The sequence below is a fragment of the Budorcas taxicolor genome, chromosome 9 (genome assembly GCF_023091745.1).
Source record: "Budorcas taxicolor isolate Tak-1 chromosome 9, Takin1.1, whole genome shotgun sequence".
Lineage (NCBI taxonomy): Eukaryota > Metazoa > Chordata > Mammalia > Artiodactyla > Bovidae > Budorcas > Budorcas taxicolor.
The window spans coordinates 14480401-14506028 of NC_068918.1; the positions used below are offsets into that span (position 1 = coordinate 14480401).

Genomic DNA, 25628 nt, shown 5'->3' on the forward strand with positions numbered 1-25628 from the left:
TTCCCTTTCACTTTCAGGGCAAAGCTAGGAAAAGGGAAGTAGCATTCACAAGTGTCTTTGCTGAATGTTCTTGCCTTTTCTCTTGGAGGCAGGAAAGATGGAGATAAAGAGAACCAATCCTGGGGTTTGGGAGATATGGGTTAGGCCACTACTTGACAATCACCTTATCAGTTTTGAGGCTCCATTTGTCCATTTACTTATAATGAGTCAGAGAAGGCAATTACTTGCATTATGTTTAAGATCATGTGAAAACGTAGCTTTCCATGGGCTGCTCCTTAGGGAAGTCAGGATGCTTAAAACACAATGACAAGTCAAACTGAGAAATGACACCCTCAAGGAAGCAGTCCTTACCTGGAAGGAATTCATACAGCGGAGGGAAGGGGGCAGTGTGGCATTACTCTTCGACAGTATCAACAGCAGCTCCAGGCAGGTTGGAGAGGGCAGGGTGAGGGAGTGTACACTGACGTCATTTTCCCACAAGCTGGAGAGCCTGAAACACACAGATTTGTGCAACTTCACCATTCCATTCGGCCAGACGTATTTCAAAAATCTGATATAAGGAGAAACCTTTCTGCTGTGGGAGAGAAAGAGCAATGTACAAGAAACAGAAATAAAACGGTTATACTAAAAATTCAGAGAAGAGGTACAAGGCATTCTTATAGTGCTTCTGATATAAAACAAACGAATAAGGCAATTATTTTTCAGGTCAACATCTCATACTCAAAGGTGAAGAGTCATATGAAATGCAGTCTCATTTGTGAGGGAATCTATGCAGGGGGTGCTAATAGATAACACACCGAATGCTTCCTTTGTTCTACGTCCTGTCTCACATGCAGTATCTTGTTCAACCCCCAGATGCTATGACGTGGAACAACTGTTATCCCATCTTCCAGATGTAGAAATTGTTTCTGACCTGGATATGCCTTATGAAATATCTAGCTCTGCTTTTCTCAAACACTTAAAACATGACAGAATCCTTTTGTTAAAAAAGCTTGTAAAAGCCCTGTTCGTAATGCAAACAAGAGCAAAGCTGCTCTGCTGGAAGGGGAAAGGTCGGCAGGAGGCCTCACTTCATCTGCCACAGAGGCCCACGGAGCAGCTCTGCCACTCCCTGCAGAACCTACTCGAAATTCCTCCCACGGTGACATGAGGGAACTGAGGGCTAGAAAAGCAAAGAGACTTGTCTGAAATGAGGCAGATGTTTAGAAAACGCTATGGCTGGCTCTGGATCCTGGTTTCCTAACTTCAGAATCAGAAGGTGTTCTCTATGGTCCTTGAATCTGGGACCCCCATCTAGTGCTTAAGCAAAGGGAAAATCAGGAAAGCATTAGGAGAAACACAGCAACAACGGCGTGAGTCTTACTCTTATCAACTCTTCTATTTACCCAAGTATTTCCTGCCTGAGCCCCTAACCAAAGTGCCTCTTACCACTGTCTTAGTTTTTAAAGAGAAACATATGTGTATATTAAATAAATATATTTCTCTTTACACACACACACACACACTCTTTATGTATTGCCTTTCTCTAAACCTCTCTCTGTAATGGTACCTTTAACGAAATCAATGGTGAATTCTGGAAGTTGAAAGAGCATCCGTGGCTGAGGGCATACAGGGTTTAATGCTCTATGTGACAAGTCACAGCAGATGGTTTAGCTATATGGTCCACAGGTTATTAGGCTGATGCATTGTTGATGTGTGGTGGGGAGTTAACTCTTCTCTGAAGCATCTGTCTACTAGCAGGACTGGAATATGACACTGTCCACTTTCCTAAAAAATGGCTTAGCTTCAGCAAGCTGAGTGCCTTTTCTGTGTTTTAAAAATTACTGTTTCATATTTAACGGCTGTGTTATTCTTTCCACTTTTACTAATCATATAACATACCCAATATTTCACGGGAAATAAAAATCTTGCTGTCTCAGGTAAAAGCCCGATGTCATACTAGTGCAGTGGCTTGCAGCTCAACCTCTCCTCCACCCTCCTTAGGCCCCACAGACCACACTGTTCCTTTTCATTCCCTGAACTGATTTATACTACACACCCCGTGTCTTGCTCATACAGTCTTCTGAACCTGGAAGGTTGCTATCTTTCCTGGTGAACTTCTGTCCATCCTGCAAGATCCACTTAGGGATCACTTCCTTGGGGACGTCCTCCTTTTTCCCTTATGAGAATTAACTACTTGCTTCACTCCATACTTGTACCTATTACAACACTTCACCACCACCTTCCTTGCATTCTTACCTGGGATGTGTCTACATCTAGGATTGATCCTAAATCAGACACGGAAACCACGGCCTGTGGATTTCTCTAATTCTGCAGCTAGTGTGGAAATAAAGATTAGTGTTGTTTTTCCTCAGACACACCCAAGTATTGACTTTTTGCTGGCTAAAAGCAATAGCAATGGTTCACTTTTATTGTATCTTCAATAAACAACTTAAGTTTTCAGAATCTATACCCCCTGGCCCATCACCCACAATAGGTCGTTACTACAGCTATTTTCATCCTGAAATTTTTTTAAGTTTCTTGAAAGGGTCTTTGCTTTTTCTGAATTGGATCTCTTGCCTCAACAAGTAACTGCCTTGGAGCAGGAATGTCCCTTGGGGACTAATCTGCAAACCTTAACCCGGCTCCTCCTGTAAGGGTGTCCCAAGATGAAGGGAACACCGCCACATGGACCGGGGCTGCGGTAGCTCAGAGTTAAGGCTCCTGCCAATCAGAGAACATCTTCACGCCACTTTCACTTTTCATCATTCTCCACTCCTCTTTTGCCAGTAGTTATATTTGTAGGAGTAAAGGGAAATGGTGAATTACACAAATAAATTGTTTTAGAACAGAACAGAGTTAGCTTATGGTGAGAGCATGCTCTCTACATTTATGCTTAATTTGGACAGGTTTTAAGCCTTAGATTGCTTCTGAGTGCCGTCTCACCTGTGCCTACCCATTCAGAGGGCCAGGCACTCTCTTGTTGGCTGTCTCTAACCTATGCTGCTGCTGCTAAGTCGCTCAGTCGTGTCTGACTCTGTGCGACCCCATAGACGGCAGCCCACTAGGCTCCTCTGTCTCTGGGATTCTCCAGGCAAGAACACTGGAGTGGGTTGCCATTTCCTTCTCCAATGCATGAACGTGAAAAGCGAAAGTGAAGTCGCTCAGTCGTGCCCGACCCTTAGCAACCCCATGGACTGCAGCCTACCAGGCTCCTCCGTCCATGGGATTTTCCAGGCAAGAGTACTGGAGTGGGGTGCCATTGCCTTCTCCGGTCTCTAACCTATAGCAGCCCTGAAAGGCAGACCGATTAAAGTTGAGGAAACCAACGATCAGAGAGTTTAAGTGATGGTCCAACGTCACACAGCTAGTGGGTGATGGGACCAGGATTCACTCATGCAGGCCTGAGTTCAGAGCCTGCTCTCTCCCCGCTTGTTACACCGAGGACACCATAAGCATTGTATCCTCTCTAAGAAAATCAGGAGTAGGATCAATGCCTGTTTCTTTTGTATGTGAACTCTTTAGTTGTAAAATATACAGTTAAAAGCAACTTCACTTTTCTGTAGGAAGTTAGTTTATCATTCTTAAGCTGCTGCTTTATTATACATATATTCTAAAACATAAGAAAAGTGGTAAGATGGGCACAGGGAAAATAGCTGCACCCTATGGTAAGTGAAAAGAGTTCTACGGTGAGAAAAAAGAAATTAAGAGGTAACACAATAAATATAAGTGGTTATTTCCATGAGGGGAATATAATAACCTGTGTTTTACATTTTCTTCTTTCTTATTTTCCAAGTGTTATTTTTTATAATCAGAAACAAGTTATGTTATGACGTTGATGTGATCTGTGGTACAGGAAAAAGATATGTATTAATGCTGTTAAGGTGTCAACATACTGACAGATGGCTATGCTGTGATCTATCAAAGAGGACACTCAAACAGAAAACAAAATACATTAGTACTACCTTGTTACCCACTAGCATGTGACCTTGGACAAGCCAAGTTTCCTCATGAGATCTTAGAGTTTACACATAATCTATCCAATGTATCCAGTCATCAAAATTTATACAAAAGGACACATTCAATCTCACAAATGATAATCACAGTGGAAAAAGACAGTAAGTTATACATGTTGTTAGGCTGATGCAAAACACAGAACCAAAGATCAAATTGCCAACATCTGTTGGAACACAGAAAAAGCAAAAGAATTCCAGAAAAACGTCTACTTCTGTTTCATTGACTATGCTAAAGCCTTTGTATGGATCATAACAAACTGTGGAAATTTCTTCATGAGATGAGAGTACCAGATTACCTTCCTTCTTCCTGAGAAATCTGTATGCAGGACAAGAATCAACAGTTAGAACTGGACATGGAACAACAGACTGGTTCCAAATTGGTAAAGGAGAACGTCAAGGCTATATGCTGTCACCCTGCTTATTTAAATTATATGCAGAGTACAACATGCAAAATGCTGTACTGGATGAAGCACAAGCTGGAATCAAGACTGACGGAAGAAATATCAACAACCTCAGATATGCAGATAACATCACCCTTATGGCAGAAAGCAAAGAGGAACTAAAGAGCCTCTTGAAGAAAGTGAAAGAGGAGCACGAAAAAGCTGGCTTAAAACTCAACATTCAAGAAACGAAGATCATGCATCCAGTCCCATCACTTCATGGCAAATAGATGGGGAAACAATGGAAACAGTGAGAGACTTTATTTTGGGGGGCTCCAAAATCACTGCAGATGGTGACTGCAGCCATGAAATTAAAAGAGGCTTGCTCCTTGGAAGAAAAGCTATGACAAACATAGACAGCATATTGAAAAGCAGAGATATTACTTTGCTGACAAAGGTCCATCTAGTCAAAGCTATGGTTTTTCTAGCAGTCATGTATGGATGTAATGGTAACCCACTCCAGTGTTCTTGCCTGGAAAGTCCCATGGATGGGGGAGCCTGGCGGGCTACAGTCCATGAGGCTGCAAAGAGTTGGACACGACTGAGCCAGTAAACAACAACAATCATGTATGGATGTGAGAATTGGACCATAAAGATGGCTGAGCATGAAAGGACTGATGCTTTTGAACTGTGGTGCTGGAGAAGACTTTTGAGAGTCCCTTGGACTACAAGGAGATCAAACCAGTCAAGTCTAAAGGAAATCAATTCTGAATATTCATAGGAAGGACTGATGCTGAACCTAAAGCTCCAATACTTTGGCCACCTGATGGGAAGAGCTGACTCATTAGAAAAAAGAGGCTGATGCTGGGAAAGACTGAAGGCAGGAGGAGAAGGGGACAACAGAGGATGAGATGGTTAGATGGCATCACTGACTCAACAGACACAAGTTTGAGTAAGCTCTGGGAGATGCTGAAGGACAGGGAAGCTTGGCATGTTGCAGTCTGGACATGAAGACCTGGACATGGCTTAACGACTGAATACCAACAGAAAGTCATTGTGGTTTTGTATTGTTGAATTTTGCCATTTGATATTGGAATACATTCTTAAATAAATGTGGCTATGTTATGCATCATTTTAATGAACATTTCTTGCTTTGTGGTTTTTTTTTGCTAATGGCATTGGTTGCCATTGTTTATTTTATATTTATTTTAGACTATAGAAATGGTGTTAGACAAAAAGCAGACACGAGTGATTTTTTTTTAATCCAGTTCAAAATGGGTCATAAAGCAGCAGAGACAACTCGCAACATCAGCAATACATTTGGCCCATGAACTGCTAATGAACATACAGTGCAGCAGTGGTTCAAGAAGTTTTGCAAAGGAAATGAGAGCCTTGAAGATAAGAAGTATAGTGGCCAGTCATTGGGAGTTGACAATGACCACTTGAGAGCTATCACTGAAGCTGATCCTCTTACAAATACATGAGAAGTTGCTGAAAAACTCAACGTTGATCATTCTATGGTCATTTAGCATTTAAAACAAATTGGACAGGTGAAAAAGCTTGATAAGTAGGTGCCGCATGAGCTGACTGCAAATCAAAAAAAAAGTTTTTAAGTATCGTCTTCTCTTATCCTATGCAATAATAACGAACCATTTCTCAATCAGATTGTGAGATGTGGAGAAAAGTGGATTTTATACAACAACCAGCAATGACCAGCTCAGTGATTGGACCAAGAAGAAGCTCCAAACCACTTTCCAAAGCCAAACTTGCACCGAAAAAGGTCACGGCCGCTGGTGGTCTGCTGCCTGTCTGATCCACTACAGCTTTCTGAATCCTGCCAAAACCATTACATCTGAAAAGTATGGTCAACAGATCGATGAGATGCATCAAAAACTGCTATGTCTGCAGCTGTCATTGATCAAGAATGGGACCAATTCTTCTGCATGACGATACTTGACCGCAGGTTGCACAATCAACACTTCAAAGGTTAAATGAATTGGGCTGTGAAGTTTTGCCTCATCTGCCATATTCACCTGACTTCTTGCCAACTGACTACTACTTCCTTCAAGCAACTCAACAGCTTTTTGCAGAGAAAATGCTTCCACAACCAGGAGGCAAAAGAAACGCTTTCCTAGAGTTTGCTGAATCCTGAAGCACGAATTTTTATGCTACAAAAATAAACTTATTTCTCAATGGCAAAAATGTGTTGACTGTAATGGTTCCTATTTTGATTAATAAAGATGTGTTTGAGGCAAGTTACAATGATTTAAAATTCACAGTCAGAAACCTCAAATACTTTTGTACCAACCTCATAGTTATTCATGTTTCTACACAATTACAAATATTTGTGTGGTATGTAAATCCAAAATTTACCTTTTGAGTCTGATCTTAAATTATTCTGTGATTCAACAATTTTTATCCCTACTGAAGCTCAGAAAGGTGAAGAATGTTGTCCTGATCACACAGTCAGTGATGGAAAAGAAACTCAAGCATATTTCTCTCTGTCTAAATCTCATTCTTCTTTTATATCTTAAACAAGTCAAAAGCATACTAGTTTTTTAAAAAATTCTACACACACACACAAAACTGAGAAATCCAAAGGCATATAACAGGATAAATTTTAGATATCTTAGAACATGTCATTTTTTAATAATTTCAACCGTCTTATTTTTTAAATCAGACAATCCAGCTGGAACTAATATGGCTCAAATTCCTAATATTCATCCTGTCCTTCTTCTCCTACCTCCACTCTGCATTATACACTTTATTGGCCCAGGACTTATTTTTTTAATGTTAAAATTTACATATTTTCTTTATAATTTTAATTGTATAAAGTAGTCCTTTAATCACATGAAACATTACATCCGTGGATAAAGAGAGAAAGTACTACATGAAAAATGAAAATAGTTGTTTTGGAAAGTTAGAACTACAGGTAACTTTTCTCCAAAACTTGAGTTAATGTTTTCACTTTTTTTTTTTTTAATTTAGGAAGAAAAGAGAGCAAGAAGGAAAGAGGAAGAAAATTCAGTTTGTCTTAAACCAACTATCAAACTCATTATGTGTTATTTAGGGTATGCATTGATTAAGCCAAAGGTGATACTTGAGCTCAAATAGCAATACAAATTCTCTTAATGATAGCAACATTTAAGAAACAGGATTATAATAATCCAGAATTATTTCTGGTATTTCCTACAAAGATATCATAGACCTCAATCACGTTAGACCTATAAAATCAACAAGATACTTCTTGTGATTTTTAAAGTACTGGGAGAGAACGAGTTTTCCTAGGAGACCAGAGCTGTCAACCAGGTGACCTTAGTCTAAGAGATCAAATGCAAGCAGAGGACACACCATCCTTATTTCCAAACTTTCGCCTTGCCAAAATTCCCTAGAGAAGCAACGGTGGCCTATCTATTTTTAAAGAGGCAATGAGAAGGGAGAAAAAAGTCACCTCTAATAAAAATGGTGAAATTGAGACTGAATCAGACACCAATCAATATTAAGGAAAGAACCTGAGAAAATAGAAAGGTGATATATAGTCTTCTAGGAAACATAGGTCATTTAATGTAACAAAGGCAAAATCGACAAAATAGAGATGATATAGTGGAAACAGTGTCACACTTTATTTTTGGGGCCTCCAAAATCACTGCAGATAGTGATTGCAGCCATGAAATTAAAAGACCCTTACTCCTTGGAAGGAAAGTTATGACGAACCTAGAGAGCATATTGAAAAGCAGAGATATTACTTTGCCAACAAAGGTCTGTCTAGTCAAGGGTATGGGTTTTCTAGTGGTCATGTATGGATGTGAGAGTTGGACTGTGAAGAAAGCTGAGCACCGAAGAATTGATGCTTTTAAACTGTGCTGTTGAAGACTCTTGCGAGTCTCTTGGACTGCAAGGAGATCCAACCAGTCCATCCTAAAGGAGATCAGTCCTGGGTGTTCATTGGAAGGAATGATGGTGAAGCTGAAACTCCAATACTTTGGCTGCCTCCTGCAAAGAGTTGACTCATTAGAAAAGACCCTGATGCTGGGAGGGATTGGGGGCAGGAGGAGAAGGGGATGACAGAGGATGAGATGGCTGGATGGCATCACTGACTCGATGGACATGAGTTTGAGTGAGATCCAGGAGTTGGTGATGGACAGGGAGGCCTGGTGTGCCGTGATTCATGGGGTCGCAAAGAGTCAGACACAACTGAGCGGCTGAACTGAACTGAACACCTCTACCAAAAATTACAATTATCTCAAGAGCCCAACATACTGTATGGTATAAAAGAGCTCAACTTGAAAATATTTAAACTCATTTTTCTCATATTTTAGTAGTTGATTTGGACACTTCAGTCCTAAAAAAGATTTAAAAACAGACAATTAATGAAGTTGAAATATAATATTGTTTATATCTGTAGATTAAGTTCAATTTCAAAGCTATAACAATGATAGTCTCATTAATTTAAGCACTCAAGATATTAAATCAGGCAAATGATAAAAACTTGGTGCTAGAATCATAAAAAAATGCTACCATTTAAAACATGATTTGAACAAAAAATAAAAATTTAAAAAATTCTTATATATTATCAAGAACACAAAATTCTGAAACAATGAAATATGCTGGCATATTTATGATAAGTCATATTAACTCCACCATATTTAAATATTTTAAAAGTACTAATTTCTAAAAATAGAACCTGAAAAATGCACATACCAACAACTGCTTACAAATTTTAAAATAAGTTTCATTAATTAATGAACAGTATTTCTTCGAAATTACAGTGTTTTCTTCAAAAATCACAGGAAAAAAATGAGCTTTTAAAAGTCACAAATGTCAACACAATTCTTCAATTTTCTTTTAATTAAAGGGCTCCAGAGAGAAGAGGTTTTGGTACACAATTCCTAAAAGCTATGGCTTTCAAACTTTGCTCCTAAGACCTACAACCTTGTCAAGAGAGAGATACAGACTTCTTACATGTGGAGAAATGGTCCTGCTTAAACAAGATACCAACAAAGCAATCTCAAAAAAAGTGTATTAATTCATGTCAAGAGATTTTGCTTTTTTATAAATGCCTGGAATACTGCAAGATACCAGTTATTGAGAACACAGAACTGGCTTTATCCTTATCACTGAAGAAGAGAACTGACTCTATAAACATGCCTGCCAGAAATGTCATAATTAAAAGTAATATCATTAAAGATGTCTTAATTTGAAGAAGTTCATCTAAAGAGGCCAGCTCTTCCTTCTGTTTTTATTTTTTTTAAACTTTCTGTTGTAGAAAATGTCAAGTATACAAAAGGATATCTGGAAGAAAACAAATTAAAAAATCTTACGCCATACTCAAAATTAAAGTCAAGATATACTAATGGCATAGGAGTAAAAAACAAATCAATAAAAAAGAATCTTTCCAGAAAAATCTAAAGAAATTAAACCAAACTCATAAACCATAGGGATTTATATTTTTTAAAGTGGTATTGTTAATGAACAAAAAAAATCTTTAAAAGTTAACAGGCAGAAGGCTTAAACTGTTGTGATAGAACCCTATTATATATTTATAAAAGGAGAACAAAAAATGCAAACTCATTTTTTAAAATGCTTTCAAGTAGCGATTTCTAAACCATTTAAAGTCACAGGTCTACATAATATGATTAAAACTACAGACTCTCTTTCTACAACAGTGTTCACTTATACAAAGAGAACATTGCACAGAATTTTGAATGTTTCTCAGACCACCTAATTCCCCAAGTCCAATGACCTCCTTTCATAATCACGAAATCATACAACACATGATGGCCTTTTTTTTTTTTTTTTCTGGCTTCTTTCACTCAGCAGGTTTTTAAGATTCATGGACCTGAGAATAAGAATCACCACTTTTTTAGGTTAAAGTCTGATTTCTAATTTACCATTTTTGATAAAATACTTTAAAGTTTCACTTGAAGTAATTATATATCATAATATTTGTGTTAGCATATCTTAATGAGTATAACCATTTAGAAAAAAATTTTAATAGCAATACAAATATATGGTGAATATAAAAATATTGCCATCCTCTGAACAAATTTATATTATAATGAGAAATTATTTGTGAATGTTAAAATGAGGGAAGCTTGCATTTTTAAGCCTAGAAAGTAGAAAGATAGCAATACAATGTTTCTTGACAGTCAAACCAAAAAAGCTTATATTTAATTCATTTTAAAATAACAAAAATATTTCATTTATAACCAAAGTATTTTTTATTATAGTTTTTAATTTAATTTTTATTTTCTATTGGGGTATAGTTTATTTATAATGTATAAGTTTCAGGTGTACAGCAAAGTGGTTGAATTATACATATACATATATTCATTCTTTTTCAGATTCTCTTCCTACTTAGATTATTACAGAATATTGAGTGGAGTGCCCTGTGCTACACAGTAGGTCCTTGTTGATTATCTGTTTCAAATTGTAGTGTGTTAATGTTACATTCAAACTCATATTTATCTCCCCTACCCCACACCTTTCCCCTTTGGTGACCATAAGTTGTTTTCAAAGTCTGTGAATCTGTTTTTATTTTGTAAATAAATTCATTTCTATCATCTTTTTAGATTCCATATACATGTGATATTATACGATGTGTCTTTTTCTGACTTCGCTTAGTATGATAATCTCTAAGTCCATCCATTTTGCTGCAAATAGCATATTTCATTACTTTTTATGTCTGAGTAATATTCCATTGTATTAATACATATGTATCTCATCTTCTCTATCCAATTTCCTGTCAATGGCCATGTAGATTGCTTCCATGTCAGTGTTGCAATGAACACTGGGGTGCATGTATCCTTTCAAATTAAGGCCTTCTCTGGATATATGCCCAGAAGTAGGATGGCTGGGTCATAAAGTAGTTCTATTTTTAGTTTTTTAAGGAACCTCCATACTGTTCTCCATAATTGCTGTACCAATTTACATTCCCATCAGCAGAGTAGTAGGGCTCCCTCCTCTCCACACCATTCTCAGCATTTATTGCTTGCAGACTTTTTGATGATGGTCATTTTGACTGGTGGGAGGTGATACTTCCTTGTAGTTTTGATTTACCTTTCTCTAATAATGAGCACTGGGAAAGACCCTGATGCTGGGAAAGACTGAAGGCAGGAGGAGAAGGGGATGACAGAGGATGAGATAGGTGGATGGCATCACTGACTCAATGGACATGAGTTTGAGTAGGCTCCGGGAGTTTGTGATGGACAGGGAAGCCTGGCGTGCTGCAGTCCATGGGGTCACAAAGTTGGACATGACTGAGTAACTGAACTGAAGTGAATAATGAGCAATGCTGAACATCTTTCAATGTGCTTTTTGACCATCTGTATGTCTTCTCTGGAGAAGTGGCTATTTAGATCTTCAGCCCATTTTTTGATTGGGTTGTTTTTTTGGATATTGAGCTGCATGAGCTCTTGTACATTTTGAAGGTATTATAATCCCTTGTCAATTGCTTTCTTTGCAAACATTTTCTCTCATTTTGTGGGTCATCTTTTCATTTTGTTTATGGCGTCCTTTATTGTGCAAAAGCTTTTAGGTTTAATTAGGTCCCATTTGTTTATTGTTGGGTTTCTTGGTTAAGTTATTGATATAAACATTCAAAACCTATAAACTTGCTTTAGTTAGTGAAAGAAACATGTATTTTCAGTGGAAGTATACTTTTGATACCTAAGTTCATCTCCTATTAACATCCCAGGCATCATCTTCAATTCTGCTTTCTAATATTTATAACACTGAGTTTTAGAAACTAGCAGAAATAAGTCACTACTTCAAAATATGAAACCCTCCAAAATCAGGACCTAAGTGATGACTGCTAATCTACACTGACATGGAAAGATAGTCACAATATTTTCACAAGTTAAAACACACACACACACGCACAGAGTAAAATAGAGAAAAATTCATATAGTTAAAATTAATTTATGTAAAATGAAATCTTTTAACCATATCTTTTTGTGTATATATACATAAAGAGATATATACAAGGAAGGTGCCAAAAATGTTATTAGTTTCCTATGCAGACTGAAATTATAATTCTGCTTGCTTTTTTAAACTGTATTTTCCTGTATTGTTTTAAATGTTTACAATGAAAATGACTATTTTGATGATCTTATAAAAAGTTAAAGCTATCTTCACTTTGAAAATATATGAAACTTATCTTTGAATGTTTACAATAGACGTAAGCATTATATGAAGTAAGATTAGTTTTTCATGCAAGAAATCAATCAAATCATCTTACAACTACTTTAAATCTTTAAAAATTTACTGAAACTAACTTAATCAGTGGTCTTTTCCATGAAAAAAAGGACCTGAGATGGTAAATTTCGAATCCAAGATGTTCGTCATTGTCAGCGTCACTCAAGTTATTCTGGATATAAAAAATTGTGATGTTTACAAACTGACATATTTGGTGGTTGCTGTTAATAGTACTTTGTTTAGATAACAACAACAAAAAAAAAAACAAGTGATATTACTTGAGGTGACCTGAATAGATATATTATTAGGAGACAATAAACAGATGTTAATAAAACTAAGGAGACTTCTTTTAAGTGCCACAGGAAAAAAGGCTGCATGCAAGGAACATAAGGCAAAATTATTTCAGGTAATTCCCATGAAGTCAGAACAAGGTAAAAGTCTGTATTATTTGCTTTTGTACTTTGCCAGAATAAACAAGGGAGTGTGGTTTCTTTGGAAAGTCAGTGTTCAACCCACCATCCATTCGTCTTTTAGTTACTTCCAATACAATTAATTATATTAACAGCCAATCTGCCTGGTGCTATGATCCCATTAGGTCATGTAACCAAAGTAGAGCCAGCCTAAGTCTAATCAGACCAAACAGCTGTTTTAACAGTTGGATTTCTCCAAAATTAAAATATTCTATTCCTGACAGTGCCTAGCAACTCAACTGTTACAACAGCTGCTCAAATTGAAGAGTTAAAACCAAGTGTACATACAGTCTTCTTCCCATTTGCAACTGCTTTGAGATTCTTCCAGAATAGAAGTTTCTAAACTGAAGTTGATTTTGACATTTTCCCAACCTGTTTAAAGTTTTATGCTTGTACTGTATCTACCTTTGGCCTTCAGCCAACATTCCTGCCATCGGCATCTCTCTTAGTGTTTGCCCTCTGTCTCCTCTATGCTCTGCATCATAATTGCCAGCTGGTAGTTTGGCGCTTTCCTCATTAGAAATATTATCTGTGTGCTTCACACCCTTATTCTTCTCTGCACTGTCTCAGAATCAGAGGTGGAAACTCAGAAGTTCCCAGATTCCACTAAGTGAAATACTACTTCCAATGACTTACATTGGTACTCTTAAGGTTAACTGTTGAGGTAAGACCCTTAAGAAACAATCCACAAATGCTCACTGGCAAGAAGTTCTCATTTTTTATCTCATATGTCTTTATTTTTTTATTTTTTTGTATGAACTTTGGTAGTTCTTTTTTTTTTTTTAATTTTTATTTTTACTTCATTTTACTTTACAATACTGTATTTTGCCATACATTGACATGAATCTACCACGGGTGTACATGCGATCCCAAACATGAACCCCCCTCCCACCTCCCTCCCCCCAACATCCCTCTGGGTCATCCCCGTGCACCAGCCCCAAGCATGCTGTATCCTGCATCGGACATACACTGGTGATTCGACTCTTACATGATAGTATACATGTTTCAATGCCATTCTCCCAAATCATCCCACCCTCTCCCTCTCCCTCTGTCTCATATATCTTTAAAACTCCGCATTTGTCGCCATGATTTCACTTAGACATGTCTGTTTATCCAATTCTTTATACTCACCCTGTAACACAGAAACCTATTCACCAACAATCATTATCAACAATTAGTTTTATCTGTCGATCCATCTCTCAACTTCACCTTTTTATCCACACATTCATCCATTTATCCACTCACCTTCTCCTCTTAAAATTTCTCCCAGCTGGGCTGAACACACCCAAGCTAAACTGACTGTGCTAAGTTCTTAAAGGCTGCAAAAGATCTTGTCCCTGATTTTGTTAACATTTACTCTCTACCCTCACAAGGTCCTTACTCCCCATAATTGTACCGCATGACAGATAATTTAAAATCTTAACTCTCAGGGTCTAAAAATAGATTCACTGCAGGTCCCAGACTCATCAAACCAGAACATACCTACAAAGAAGCTGAACATGTTTTTAAGACTGCAAAATTTTTCCTGCGGCAGCTTCAGCTCTTCTGCTGGGTTATGTACAGAGCAATTTGGGCACATTAATCTTACAGTCTCCTTTTCATTGCCCTCTTCTCAGCAGAGAAGAGGGAAGTCAAAGACTTCAACATGTACAGAAGCCATAAGTGAAAAAGTGCCCACAGACCTTGTATCAGGTGATACTGTCCTGGGGCAACTCAACTCCAACGAGGCACCAGAGTGCTCTGGGAAACAGGACTCTCGGGCTGAAAGTCCTTTCAGTAAGTCATGCACACCCTAAGTTACCAGCATAATAGAGTTAATTTTTTGTTTTAATTAAAGGAGACCTTGAAACACTGGCTCTGATGTTATTATCCCCTTCCTATCATATCAGTGCTGAAGACATTAGCCCCAAAGTTTCTGTACTTTATTTTTGAATCAGTTTGCAGAACAGGATTCATTCTCCCAACTCACAGTATTGTTAGGATCAGTTTTGCTTTCCAGGGCTAAACATAGAAAAGTTTTCATTTTTAATAAGAGCTTAGATAAATAACCCTAAATCCCAAAGGGCCTCGTTAAAGCAGCCTCATAAAAGTTTTACACTTGCATATGAGTTTGGGGGGAAAAAAAACCTGTCTACCTAGCGGTTTGAGCTCCTGCTGACTTCTCTAGCCTTGGGGAAGTTATTGTTGAAATTCATATGTCTTGCTATTTCAGATGATTTAAAGCAGTCTATTACGATAAATCACCATGAAATACACCAAATGAAAGACACTGTTCAAACAAAAATCTCAATTTTAAATACATAAAATACACACAACGCACTCATCCATGTATTTAAATAGCATTAGGGTTCTGGTACAGTACTCATCTAACCACATATTTTATCCTCAGAGCCTATGATGCAAAAACACATTTTGTATGAGGTGATCTATTTTCCCTTTTTCTTTAAGAGGTCATCTCAACACATTCTGACTCTACCCTGGAGAATTAAAATCTAGGCAAGAAAGTTCCTATCAAACTGGAAAATAAATCAGTTGGAATAACAAGAACATAAGCAGTGGGCAATGTTAACATTTTATCACCTCCCTTCCAAGACCTAGAATGATCAAGACTGACATGGGATATATTTAAAAGGTGAGAGAATGATTGGAAACAGAACAGAATCTCATATGTTCAAACAATGAAACACCAGAAATGGCTGTTTAGTAATGCCCTGGCACCTAGCTCAGCTCATCATCCTGCAACATGGTAAATGCTTAATAAATATTTGCTAAACCAATTTTAAAAATCATTTTTTGCCATTTTTATTCCATCATAGGACTATCCTCACTAGTACTGATACTTCTCAGACCTTGGAATCAGTGATCAAGAATTTCAGCCTAACTCTAAATGTTCGTTAGATTTCAACAACAGAACCTCAAAATTAGAAACCTGAGAAGAATTAAACCCCCCTGCAATATTCCTAACATGTGACTGTACGGTCTGGGCTTGAATATCTCCCCAATTCTTTAAACTGAGTGAAATCTATGCTTAACAATCAGAGCCCTTTAGTAAATATCTAACTCCTTCTCCTGATTTTTCTCTAAGCTAAACATTCCCCATTTCCTTGTATCATACAGATGAGTCTCATTACCATTCTAGTTTTTCAACTTGGTGACCATTTATTAATATATCGCCACCATGATCTTCATCTTCAGAGCAGAATGAAAGTCTGCAAAATATATCTTATGTTATCAAAATATTTCATGTATATCAGTTCATTCAATCTTCATAATAACGTTCCAAAATTGGTTTCATTACATGTGCTTTACAGACAAGTAGGCTGAAGTTCAAGAGTTTAAATGACATGCACATGACCTCACAAAACAACCAAGACTCATCTCCAGTTCCTCCAGTACCTGAGTGTTTCCCTTACTCTTTTGAACCTCAGTCTTCTCAGCTATAAAATAGGGGTAATAATCTTTGGCCTTTAAACATCAAAGGTTTCTTGTAAATATCAAATAAGATAATATATGAAAAAAAGCATAGAAGGTAGGCTTTTATCACTGAAATCATTCATATGTAGATAAACTCTGCTCTTTCAAGTACTTAATTTATGAGTAAGAAAAGTTCAAGTCACAAATGATATAAACGTTACTGCTTTTGTTTTCAGAATTTGAAGCATATGGCAACTAAATGATCCAGGAGTATTATGAGACTCAGTCCTGTAAAGATGTAGGAAAGTCACTCATCTTTTGGAGTTCTGAATTCAAAAAGAAAGCATTTTCCTGACCATTAAATATCAAGACAAAAAACAACCCAATCAAAAAATGAGCAGAAGACCCAAGATATTTCTCCAAAAGACATACAGATGAAAAGATCCTCAAGATGGCTAATTATTAGAGAAATGCAAATCAAAAAAACAAAGAGATATGACCTCACACCTGTCAGAAAGGCTATTATCAAAAACTCTACAAATAACAAATGTTGGAGAGGATGCAGAGAAAAGGGAATCTTCCTACACTATTGGTGGGAATGCAACTTGGTCCAGACACAATGGAAAACAGTGTAGTTGGTTTCCCAAAGAAACCAAAAATAGAACTATCATACGATCCAGCAATTCTACTCCTGGGTATATATCTGGAAAAAAACCAAAAATATTAATTCAAAAAGATACAGGCACCCCAATGTTCACAACAGCACTATTTACAATAACAAGGACATGGAAGCAACTCAAGAGCCCCTTAACAGCTAAATGGATAAAGATGTTGTATGCATGCATGCGTGCTAAGTCACTTCAGTCATGTCCAACTCTTTGCAATCCTATGGATCATAGCATGCCAGACTCCTCTGTCCACGGGATTCTCCAGGCAAGAATACTGGAGTGAGTCGCCATGCCCTAATCCAGGGGATTTTCCTGATCTAGGGATCAAACCCACATCTCTTATGCCTCCTGCACTGCAGGTGGATTCTTTACCACTGAGCTACCGGGGAAGCTCCAGGATATGGTATATGTGTATGTATATGTGTGTTTGTGTGTATATCTACGTGCACAGTAGAGTATTACACAGCCATAATAAAAGAAGGAAATTCTGCCGTTTGCAGCAACATGGATGGACCTAGAGAATATTATGCTTAGTGAAATAAGTCAGAGAAAGACAAATACTGTATGACATTACTTACATGTGCAATCTAAAAAATAATACAAGTGAGCATATATGCAAAACAGAAGCAGAGTCACAGATATAGAAAACAAACTTGTGCCTACCAAAGGGCAGAAGGCAGAAGAAGGAGCAAGTTGGGGGCAGGGATTAACAGATACGACTACTATGCATAAAACCGATGAGCAACAAGGATTTATTGTACAGCACAGGGAAGTATAGCCATTATCTTATAATAACTTAGAATACAATCTACAAAAATACTGGATCCGTGTGCTGTATACTTGAAAGCAATATATATTATAAATCAACATACTTCAAACATGAGAAGAAAAAGAGTTTTCCCAGAAAAATTATGTTAGTTTTGCCTGTACTGACCGTTGATATCTTGTCAGTTTGTAGACTACACTATATTATAGATTAATAGATTTTTGTGGACTTGACTGGAAATCTATTTGATATTTATAATATTAATTCTATGAGAAATATCCTTCTAGTTCTAAGGAATTGCCTCAGAAAGAAACTTTTGGTATATACCCATTTATAGGTGAGAAGAGTCTGTCTTCACTATTTTTTTTTTTTTTTTTTTTGGCTAAAGCCCATTAAAGATTTTCTAAGCCATGTTAGAATTATTTTAAAATATTGTTGTATTCTAATTTTATAAGAGGAATAAAGTAGTAGGGTAGATTCTAGCTCTAGCTGCAGATGTAGAGCCTATCTAACTATAACAAATATGGCAAATGATAAGGTTTATTAAAAACTGAAAGAAAGTGAAAGTTAGTCGCACAGTCGTGTCCGACTCTTTGTGATCCCATGGACTGTAGCCCGCCAAGCTCCTCTGTCCATGAGATTTTCCAGGCAAGAATACGGGAGCAGGTTGGCGTTTCCTTCTCCAGGGGATCTTCCTGATCCAGGGATTGAACCTGCATCTCTCCCATCTCCTTAACTGCACCCATACTCTTTACTGCTGAGCCACCAGAGAAGCCCTCATTAAAGACAAGATGTGAGAAAACTACTCTTTCACTGACCTAACCAGCCACAAAGACAGAACCTTTAAACAGTTGGCTTGAATACAGATGCATGAGTCTGGTAACTGCTCTTCTCTGCTGAGGACATTAGACAGTGTTCACATGAGGCGGATGTGAGCACATGTAACAGTATAGCAGGTATGAAGCTGGAGGTAGAGCATCCGGGCAGTAACAGCAGAAATAAGGAGACAAGACTGTACAAGACACTCACACGGACTATGCACCACTTCCTTTTGAGACTTATCCCAAACTGGATTACTGTTAAAGCTTGAGAAGTGTTGTAGACGTCAAAAAATAAACATTTTGCACAGTGAAACCAAAAGTACAAAGCAAAACCAGCTGTTTCCAAAAGGTTAACTTCAAGGAAACAGAATCTAACCTTAAGTTCCAGAATGAAATCCAGTATCCTGAATATCACTTTTATATGGAAGAATCAATCAATAACTTAGTGATGAGTTCACAATACTATACAAAACAGAACTAAAATGGAAATTGACTAGAATCTAGCCCTCAAGCCTCTTATTTCAAAAGAACACATCATACATAGGTCAGGTTTATGAAAATTCTTTGAGGGGGAAAAAAAAAGATGTCAAGTTATTGACACACATACAGAGGAAACAAGAGTTCCTTTATGGGTAACAAGTTACGGCAAGCTCTCCTATTTATATCCCTCAGGGCGAAAGAGCCATTGTGAGCAGTCAAGGCCTCTGGGGTACTCACCTCTGATCCAGCATCATTAACCCCAGCCGTCGGTTCTACAAACCTCATTTCTCCAGGAGGCTGTCCGGACAGCCACTTCTTCCTTACATCAGGATGGTAATTACTCCTCTGGGGCCTGGAGAATAACTGTTAATAGATTATTTATCTTTAACAGTCTGCTACATGGCAAGGAGTGTACTCACTCACCAATTGGAAACATGCATCTTAGTTTCTTTTATGCCAGGAATGGCAGTCTCATCCCAGCATTAAAAAGTAAAGGTCAATAAACGTTATCGAAAAGGGTCAGATCATAAATATATTAGGCTTGTGGGATATGTCACAACTTATATGGCAAAAGAAGCCACGGACAATGTTTATACAGATGCACATGGCTGTGTATCAATAAAATTTTATTTACAAAAGCAAGAGAGTTGGGGGGATCTTGAACTTGTCCTGCTAGCTGGAGGCTGCCCACCCTGATCTAAAAACCAAGCACATTTTGAAAGAGAACCATCCCACATGGCTGTGTAAGCTCTTTTCATTTTTTTAAAGCCTGATTCAGTCCAGTTTTCGTCAGCAAATACGAATCAGTTACTTACATGTAAGAGATGTTTCCCACAAGGAAATCTTTCTGTCTTTCTCTGGGTCCCACTGCCCTATTTCCTCTGAATAAAAACAGACTTGGAGCCTTTCGGAGATTAAAGTCTCCTCTTAGAAACGGATGAAAGCTTTGAATACTTGCCAAGAGAAATACCCATGCATAATACACACACTTTTTTTTTTCCAATTTCATGGGATTCATAGACCCTGAAATTTGCTGGAGGTGAGGGCAGGATGTCCTGGGACTCCAGGTTTCTGTCTTATCCCTGCAGTTAGTCATCTGTTGCTGCATGATAACCACTCCAAAACTTGGCAGCTAAAACAAATATCTGATGGTTTCTGTGGGACAGCAGTCTGGGAAGGGCTGAGCTGAGTGGCTCCGATTCAGGATCTCTCACGAGCTGGTAGCCAAGATGCCAGCAGGGGAGACAGTCATCTGACGGCCGGCAGCTGGATTCCCCCAGAGCCAGTCATTTGAGACCCAGAGCAAGGAGGAATCCTCTGTGCCTTTTATAAACTACTCTCAGAATCCACTCTTGGGTACATCCACTTTTTTTTTTTTTAATTTTTTAATGGAATTTGGTCTCCCTGCAACTCAGTTTCTTTATTTCTTTTTATTTCATTTATTTACTTATTTACTCTGGCTAAGCTGGGTCTTCATTGGGGAGTGCAGGCTTTCTAGTAGCAGGGGCTACTCTTTTCTCACGGTGGGCAGGTTTCTCACTGAGGTGGCTTCTCTTGTGAGGCCTAGGCTCCAGCCATTAGGGCACTGCGGCGTGTGGGCTCAGCGGTTGTGGTGCAGGGGCTTAGCTGCTCTGAGCATGCGAGATCTTCCCGGACCAGGGATCAAACCTGAGTCCTCTGCACTGGCAGGCAGATTCTCAACCACTGGACCACCAGGGAGGTCCTCGGGCACATCCACTTTGTTCTCCTCATTAGAAATGAGTCCCTAGGACCAGCTTACACCCAAGAGACAAGAAAATTAAGCTCCATCTCTTAAAAGGAGGGATAGAGAACTGGTAGACATATTTTTAAATAATCACACACCATCAAGTAATCCAAATGATACCAAGAAGGTAGTGTTTTATATTTAACTTGTCAGCAATAACTCATTTTTCCTAGCACCATGGTTATTAAATGAATACATGGCACTGGTTTATTAATATATTGAGTTAGGTAAGGATTAGGTAGTTTTTTCATAACAATCTTGTGAATTGGATAACAAACCATTTTTACAAGTATCTAAACAGACCCTTTAGTTACTTAGCTTTCACAATGAGTTAAAGTATATAGTGAAGAATGGATGATGGTTCTAAACTATGCCCTCAGTGCTTACAAGTGAATCTGCCTTCCCCCAAATTTTTGCTGAGGATGATCTTATGTAAGAAAGTAAAAAGGATAAATTCTACTCATAAAAAGAGTTGTCATTTTAAAGATTAAAAATAAAGAGTATACAAGCAGAGCAATCCATTATCAATTAACATTTACCTGCTAAACCGGCTGAACAAAAACTATCTTCCCCTGAGTATTTCCTGAATTCCCAACTTTTGGAATTTTCTCTTAAGGTTTTTTTTTTTTTTTTTTAAACTAAAGTTGTGATTAGCCATAAATCTGCCAAGCGCACAGCCTCAGGAAACAGAGCTACCAGGCACAATCACTATGGTTCCAGAGAATTAAATATACACGTCACAGTAGCATTAATTAGTGTCACCTGCAAAAGTTTTAAGTGCATCAATTAAAAAAAAGTCAAGATGCTAAAAAAAAAGGAAATTAAAAGATTTTATTAAATTTTCTTTTGTTGCCATAGATTTCAGTGCAAACACACACAGAGAGTCTATATAAATATGCTAAGATGTCAAATAAGCCCTCTGACATTTATAGGTCGTGTCCCCAAGGTAAAGAAATGGGATCTGTAGTTTGTCTCTGTAAAAACACCTGCATTCTTCAGGGAAGAGAAGATAAAGTGGGAGAAACTAGGTTTTCCAATGGAAGTGAGAGCTGGAAGTGGGCTGACAGTTTTGGGCCAGCTGGTTATCTGTCCATTCTGTGGGCCATGGGCACTAGAGTGAATGACACTAGCTGTGTGTGTATACTTGCATAACAAACCCAGTGGTTTTAATTCTACACAGGCTAGTTTACCTGTAGCTATAATCCTGGGAACCCAGCACACTGGGCAGAGTCCAATTCAAGAGGCTAGTGGGCACAGAGGTACCATTGGACCTATTTTGTCTTGTAAACCATTCTTGAGATTACTTCTATTTGAGTCCTTTACTAAGAACTAACTTAGTCTTCTGGGTCTCTTCCATGCAGTCAAGAGATAAGTAGCGATACTCTTCAAAATACATAAAACTAGATACAGGTTAGTTCCACTCCTAGACTGCATATTCTACAGGAGCAACAGTTTTGTAGTTTGTATTTGCTACTGTGTACCTATCACCTGACATACCATCTATTAGATGAATTCATGAACAAACAAATAAATAAACCTTCCATCTTTCCTGTGTGTACGGGGGTGCGGGGGGAGGGTTCTTGCAAGTGTGTGTTAGCAAAGTACAACTCATTATTTAAGTGGTTTAAAATATACTCATTTAAAAAGTGTAAACAGATATAAATTCTTTAATGAATTGTCTCCCTTTGGTAAACAGGCATTGCTGGAAATTACAGACCTGTGACTGCCCTCCCATCTCTTCCCCTGTAACCAAGCTATCCTTGGCACACTCTGACACCAACTGGCTGACAAGAAAATGGCATCCGTGTGCATACATACATTCTTCAGTTTTAATCTCTTACTTCCTTAAACTCCTTATTTTCAAACTTTGGTTCAGTTTATATCAGGAAATCTTGCTTTCTATATTTACTTTGCTCCATTGATATATAGGATCTTCTTACACAGTATCTCAAAAATATATTCTTTGGACCCAGTGTTCCCATGGAACATATAAGATTCATAAATAGTAAGTACTCTAAGTTACTCTTAGTAACTCATATTTACCTTTAGAATATTAAGGTGCTGAGCAGGATAGCAGTTAAAACTATCTATATATACAGTTTCACTTAGTCACTGATTAACAAATTTGTTTAATAGGTAACAATGACTGCACAGCAACACTCTCATTTAGTGTTATTATTGGACTTTGGCATCATTTTCTCTCCCCAAAATACCTATTAATATCTTTTGAAATATATTTTGAGAAATACATCCTGTAATTTCCCAATTTTGCTCAGGCTCTTTCCTCTTCAACCTCTTGTTCCCATTATCCTTCTATTTCTTCATTTTCAGATCAGATGCTACCTTCTCCATGAAATTTTCCTTAATTAGAAGCAATCAGAAAGCCCCTTGTTTGCCTATCATAGGACACAGCATGTGTATCTTCTATGAAATTTGTTACTTTCCGAGATTAAACACTGAGACTCTAGAAGTTAAAATTGTCTTATTTATATGTTTATTTTCTATGCCTCTAAGCAGAAAGTTTTACACACAGGAAACCTAAATGAATGCCTATTGAAATGAATCTGAGACTACACAATGCATTCATAAGCAAGGGAAAAAAACTAAGGTTCAGTTTATTAAAAAAAGGACACACAATAAAGAGTTTGAGATCGCACTCATTAAAGTGTTTGTGTGTGTCCAAAAGTCGTGGTATTGCAGAATGTTAAAGTATACCCACCCCAAAAGATGAGGAAACAAAGGGCTATGGAGGAGACTGTCACTTGTCCTGTCACTGCAGCTAGTCACTGGAAAATCTGGGACTAGATTTCATGTCTGACTCCAATCCCATATTTTTCGCATTGTAAAATGTCAAATGCCCTCCTCCTACAACTCCTGAGTACCCCAAATGTTTCAGGTCATCTCAATATCAAACATGCTAACAAGCATCCCCAACTTTAGTGGGGGAATCACTTCTGTGAAGTAGGCTGTCCTACTTCAGAATGCTGAAGTCTCATACCAGGTAAGATTAAACTGAAAAATGCCCAGAAAAACAGAATTCCAGAAACTCTGGAGGCAACAGAATCCATTCTTTAATTTGTATGCAGAAGCTTCTAAAAGACAAAATGATTCCAAAAATAGCTTCATTAAAAGAATCTTTAAGTGGAGAAAAACTTAACAGAAAGCTTTAGCCATCTAAACAAGTAACATTAACTTAGTCTGTCTCCTAGCACCACAATTTTGAATCAGCTAATCTTTTGAGTTTTGTATTACTGCACTTGACACACGGCTAAACATTTTAAGTAAAATCTACAATATCTACAAACCTAAAAAGAAGAAAGAAACACATGTCTACAACTGCATCAGGAAGCCCCAGGCCCGACTTTTTAAATTAGAACAGGAAATCAGTCCTGAATATTCATTGAAAGGACTGATGCTGAAGCTGAAACTCTAATACTTTAGCCACCTGACTCAAAGAACTGACTCACTGGAAAAGACCCTGATGCTGGGAAAGATTGAGGGCAGGAGGAGAAGGGGAGGACAGAGGATGAGATGGCTGGATGGCATCACTGACTCGATGGACATGAGTCTGAGTTGGTGGGAGTTGGTGATGGACGGGGAGGCCTGGCGTGCTGCAGTCCATGGGGTCGCAGAGTCGGACACGACTGAGCGACTGAACGGGACTGATTCGCTACTTTACTCTGTTCATAGTACTCCTTAAGAACACACTGGCAGGGTTATATGTAAGCTTAACTAAGTACCTGAATATATCCATAAGCATCTAAAGAATTATTTAGGTAAGAGTTTTGATAAAAACAAAGCATTTCTAAACTATCTCCTACCCTAAAGTTCTGCTTTTGTTGCAGTTGTTTTTAAACACAGACTGAATGGTTTCATCACAGAGGTAAAAAGTAGCTGGTAGACCAAGGTGGATCTGCAGGTGTTACAGTGCCTAATAAGTCAGTAACCTTGATGAGAAAAGAGTGCGGTGAATATACAAGTAGCGATTGGAATTAGGTTCAAAGGCCAGGGTAAGGAAATATAGCTGCTGCTGCTGCTGCTGCTAAGTCGCTTCAGTCGTGTCCGACTCTGTGCGATCCCATAGACGGCAGCCCACCAGGCTCCCCTGTCCCTAGGATTCTCCAGGCAAGAACACTGGAGTGGGTTGCCATTTCCTTCTCCAATGCAGGGAAGTGAAAAGTGAGAGTGAAGTCGCTCAGTCGTGTCCGACTCTTAGTGACCCCATGGACTGCAGCCCACCAGGCTCCTCCGTCCATGGGATTTTCCAGGCAAGAGTACTGGAGTGGGGTGCCATTGTGAGGGCTCACTGTGGAGAATACTGGAAAAACAAAGTATCTGCTGAGAAGTCCTGCCTGTGAGTCAAAATATGGAAAGGAACAGGAAGGAGGTCAGCCCCCAAATCACCAAGACAGTCTGAAGCCATTAGTGAGTCAACGGTAATGCAGAAAAAAACTTGGATGGGCTCAGGGGCAGCCAATTAAAGCTGCTATTTGGAACCAGGAGGGAAAAAAAAGAGTATGTATTGAAATCAGGTTTAAAGACAGTAGCCAGGTTTAGGCTTTATTAGGTAGATAAAAAGAGTGGATTAGTTACTCTTACATATGGGCTTAAACGAGGCTTGAGGGTATAAATCTAAAGAATCCAAAAGCAGTGCTAAGTAAATAAATCCATTT

At 38.1% G+C, this 25628-nt stretch overlaps 1 protein-coding gene across 1 annotated transcript in view; it reads right to left on the reverse strand.

The window, feature by feature from the left end:
* UBE3D (ubiquitin protein ligase E3D) overlaps positions 1 to 25628 on the reverse strand; it is a 159919-nt gene that overhangs the window by 65701 nt on the left and 68590 nt on the right. Inside the window, exon 9 of the mRNA XM_052645928.1 lies at positions 352 to 490. Within this exon, the coding sequence (XP_052501888.1) occupies positions 352 to 490 (139 nt within the window). The remainder of the gene's footprint in view (positions 1 to 351; positions 491 to 25628) is intronic.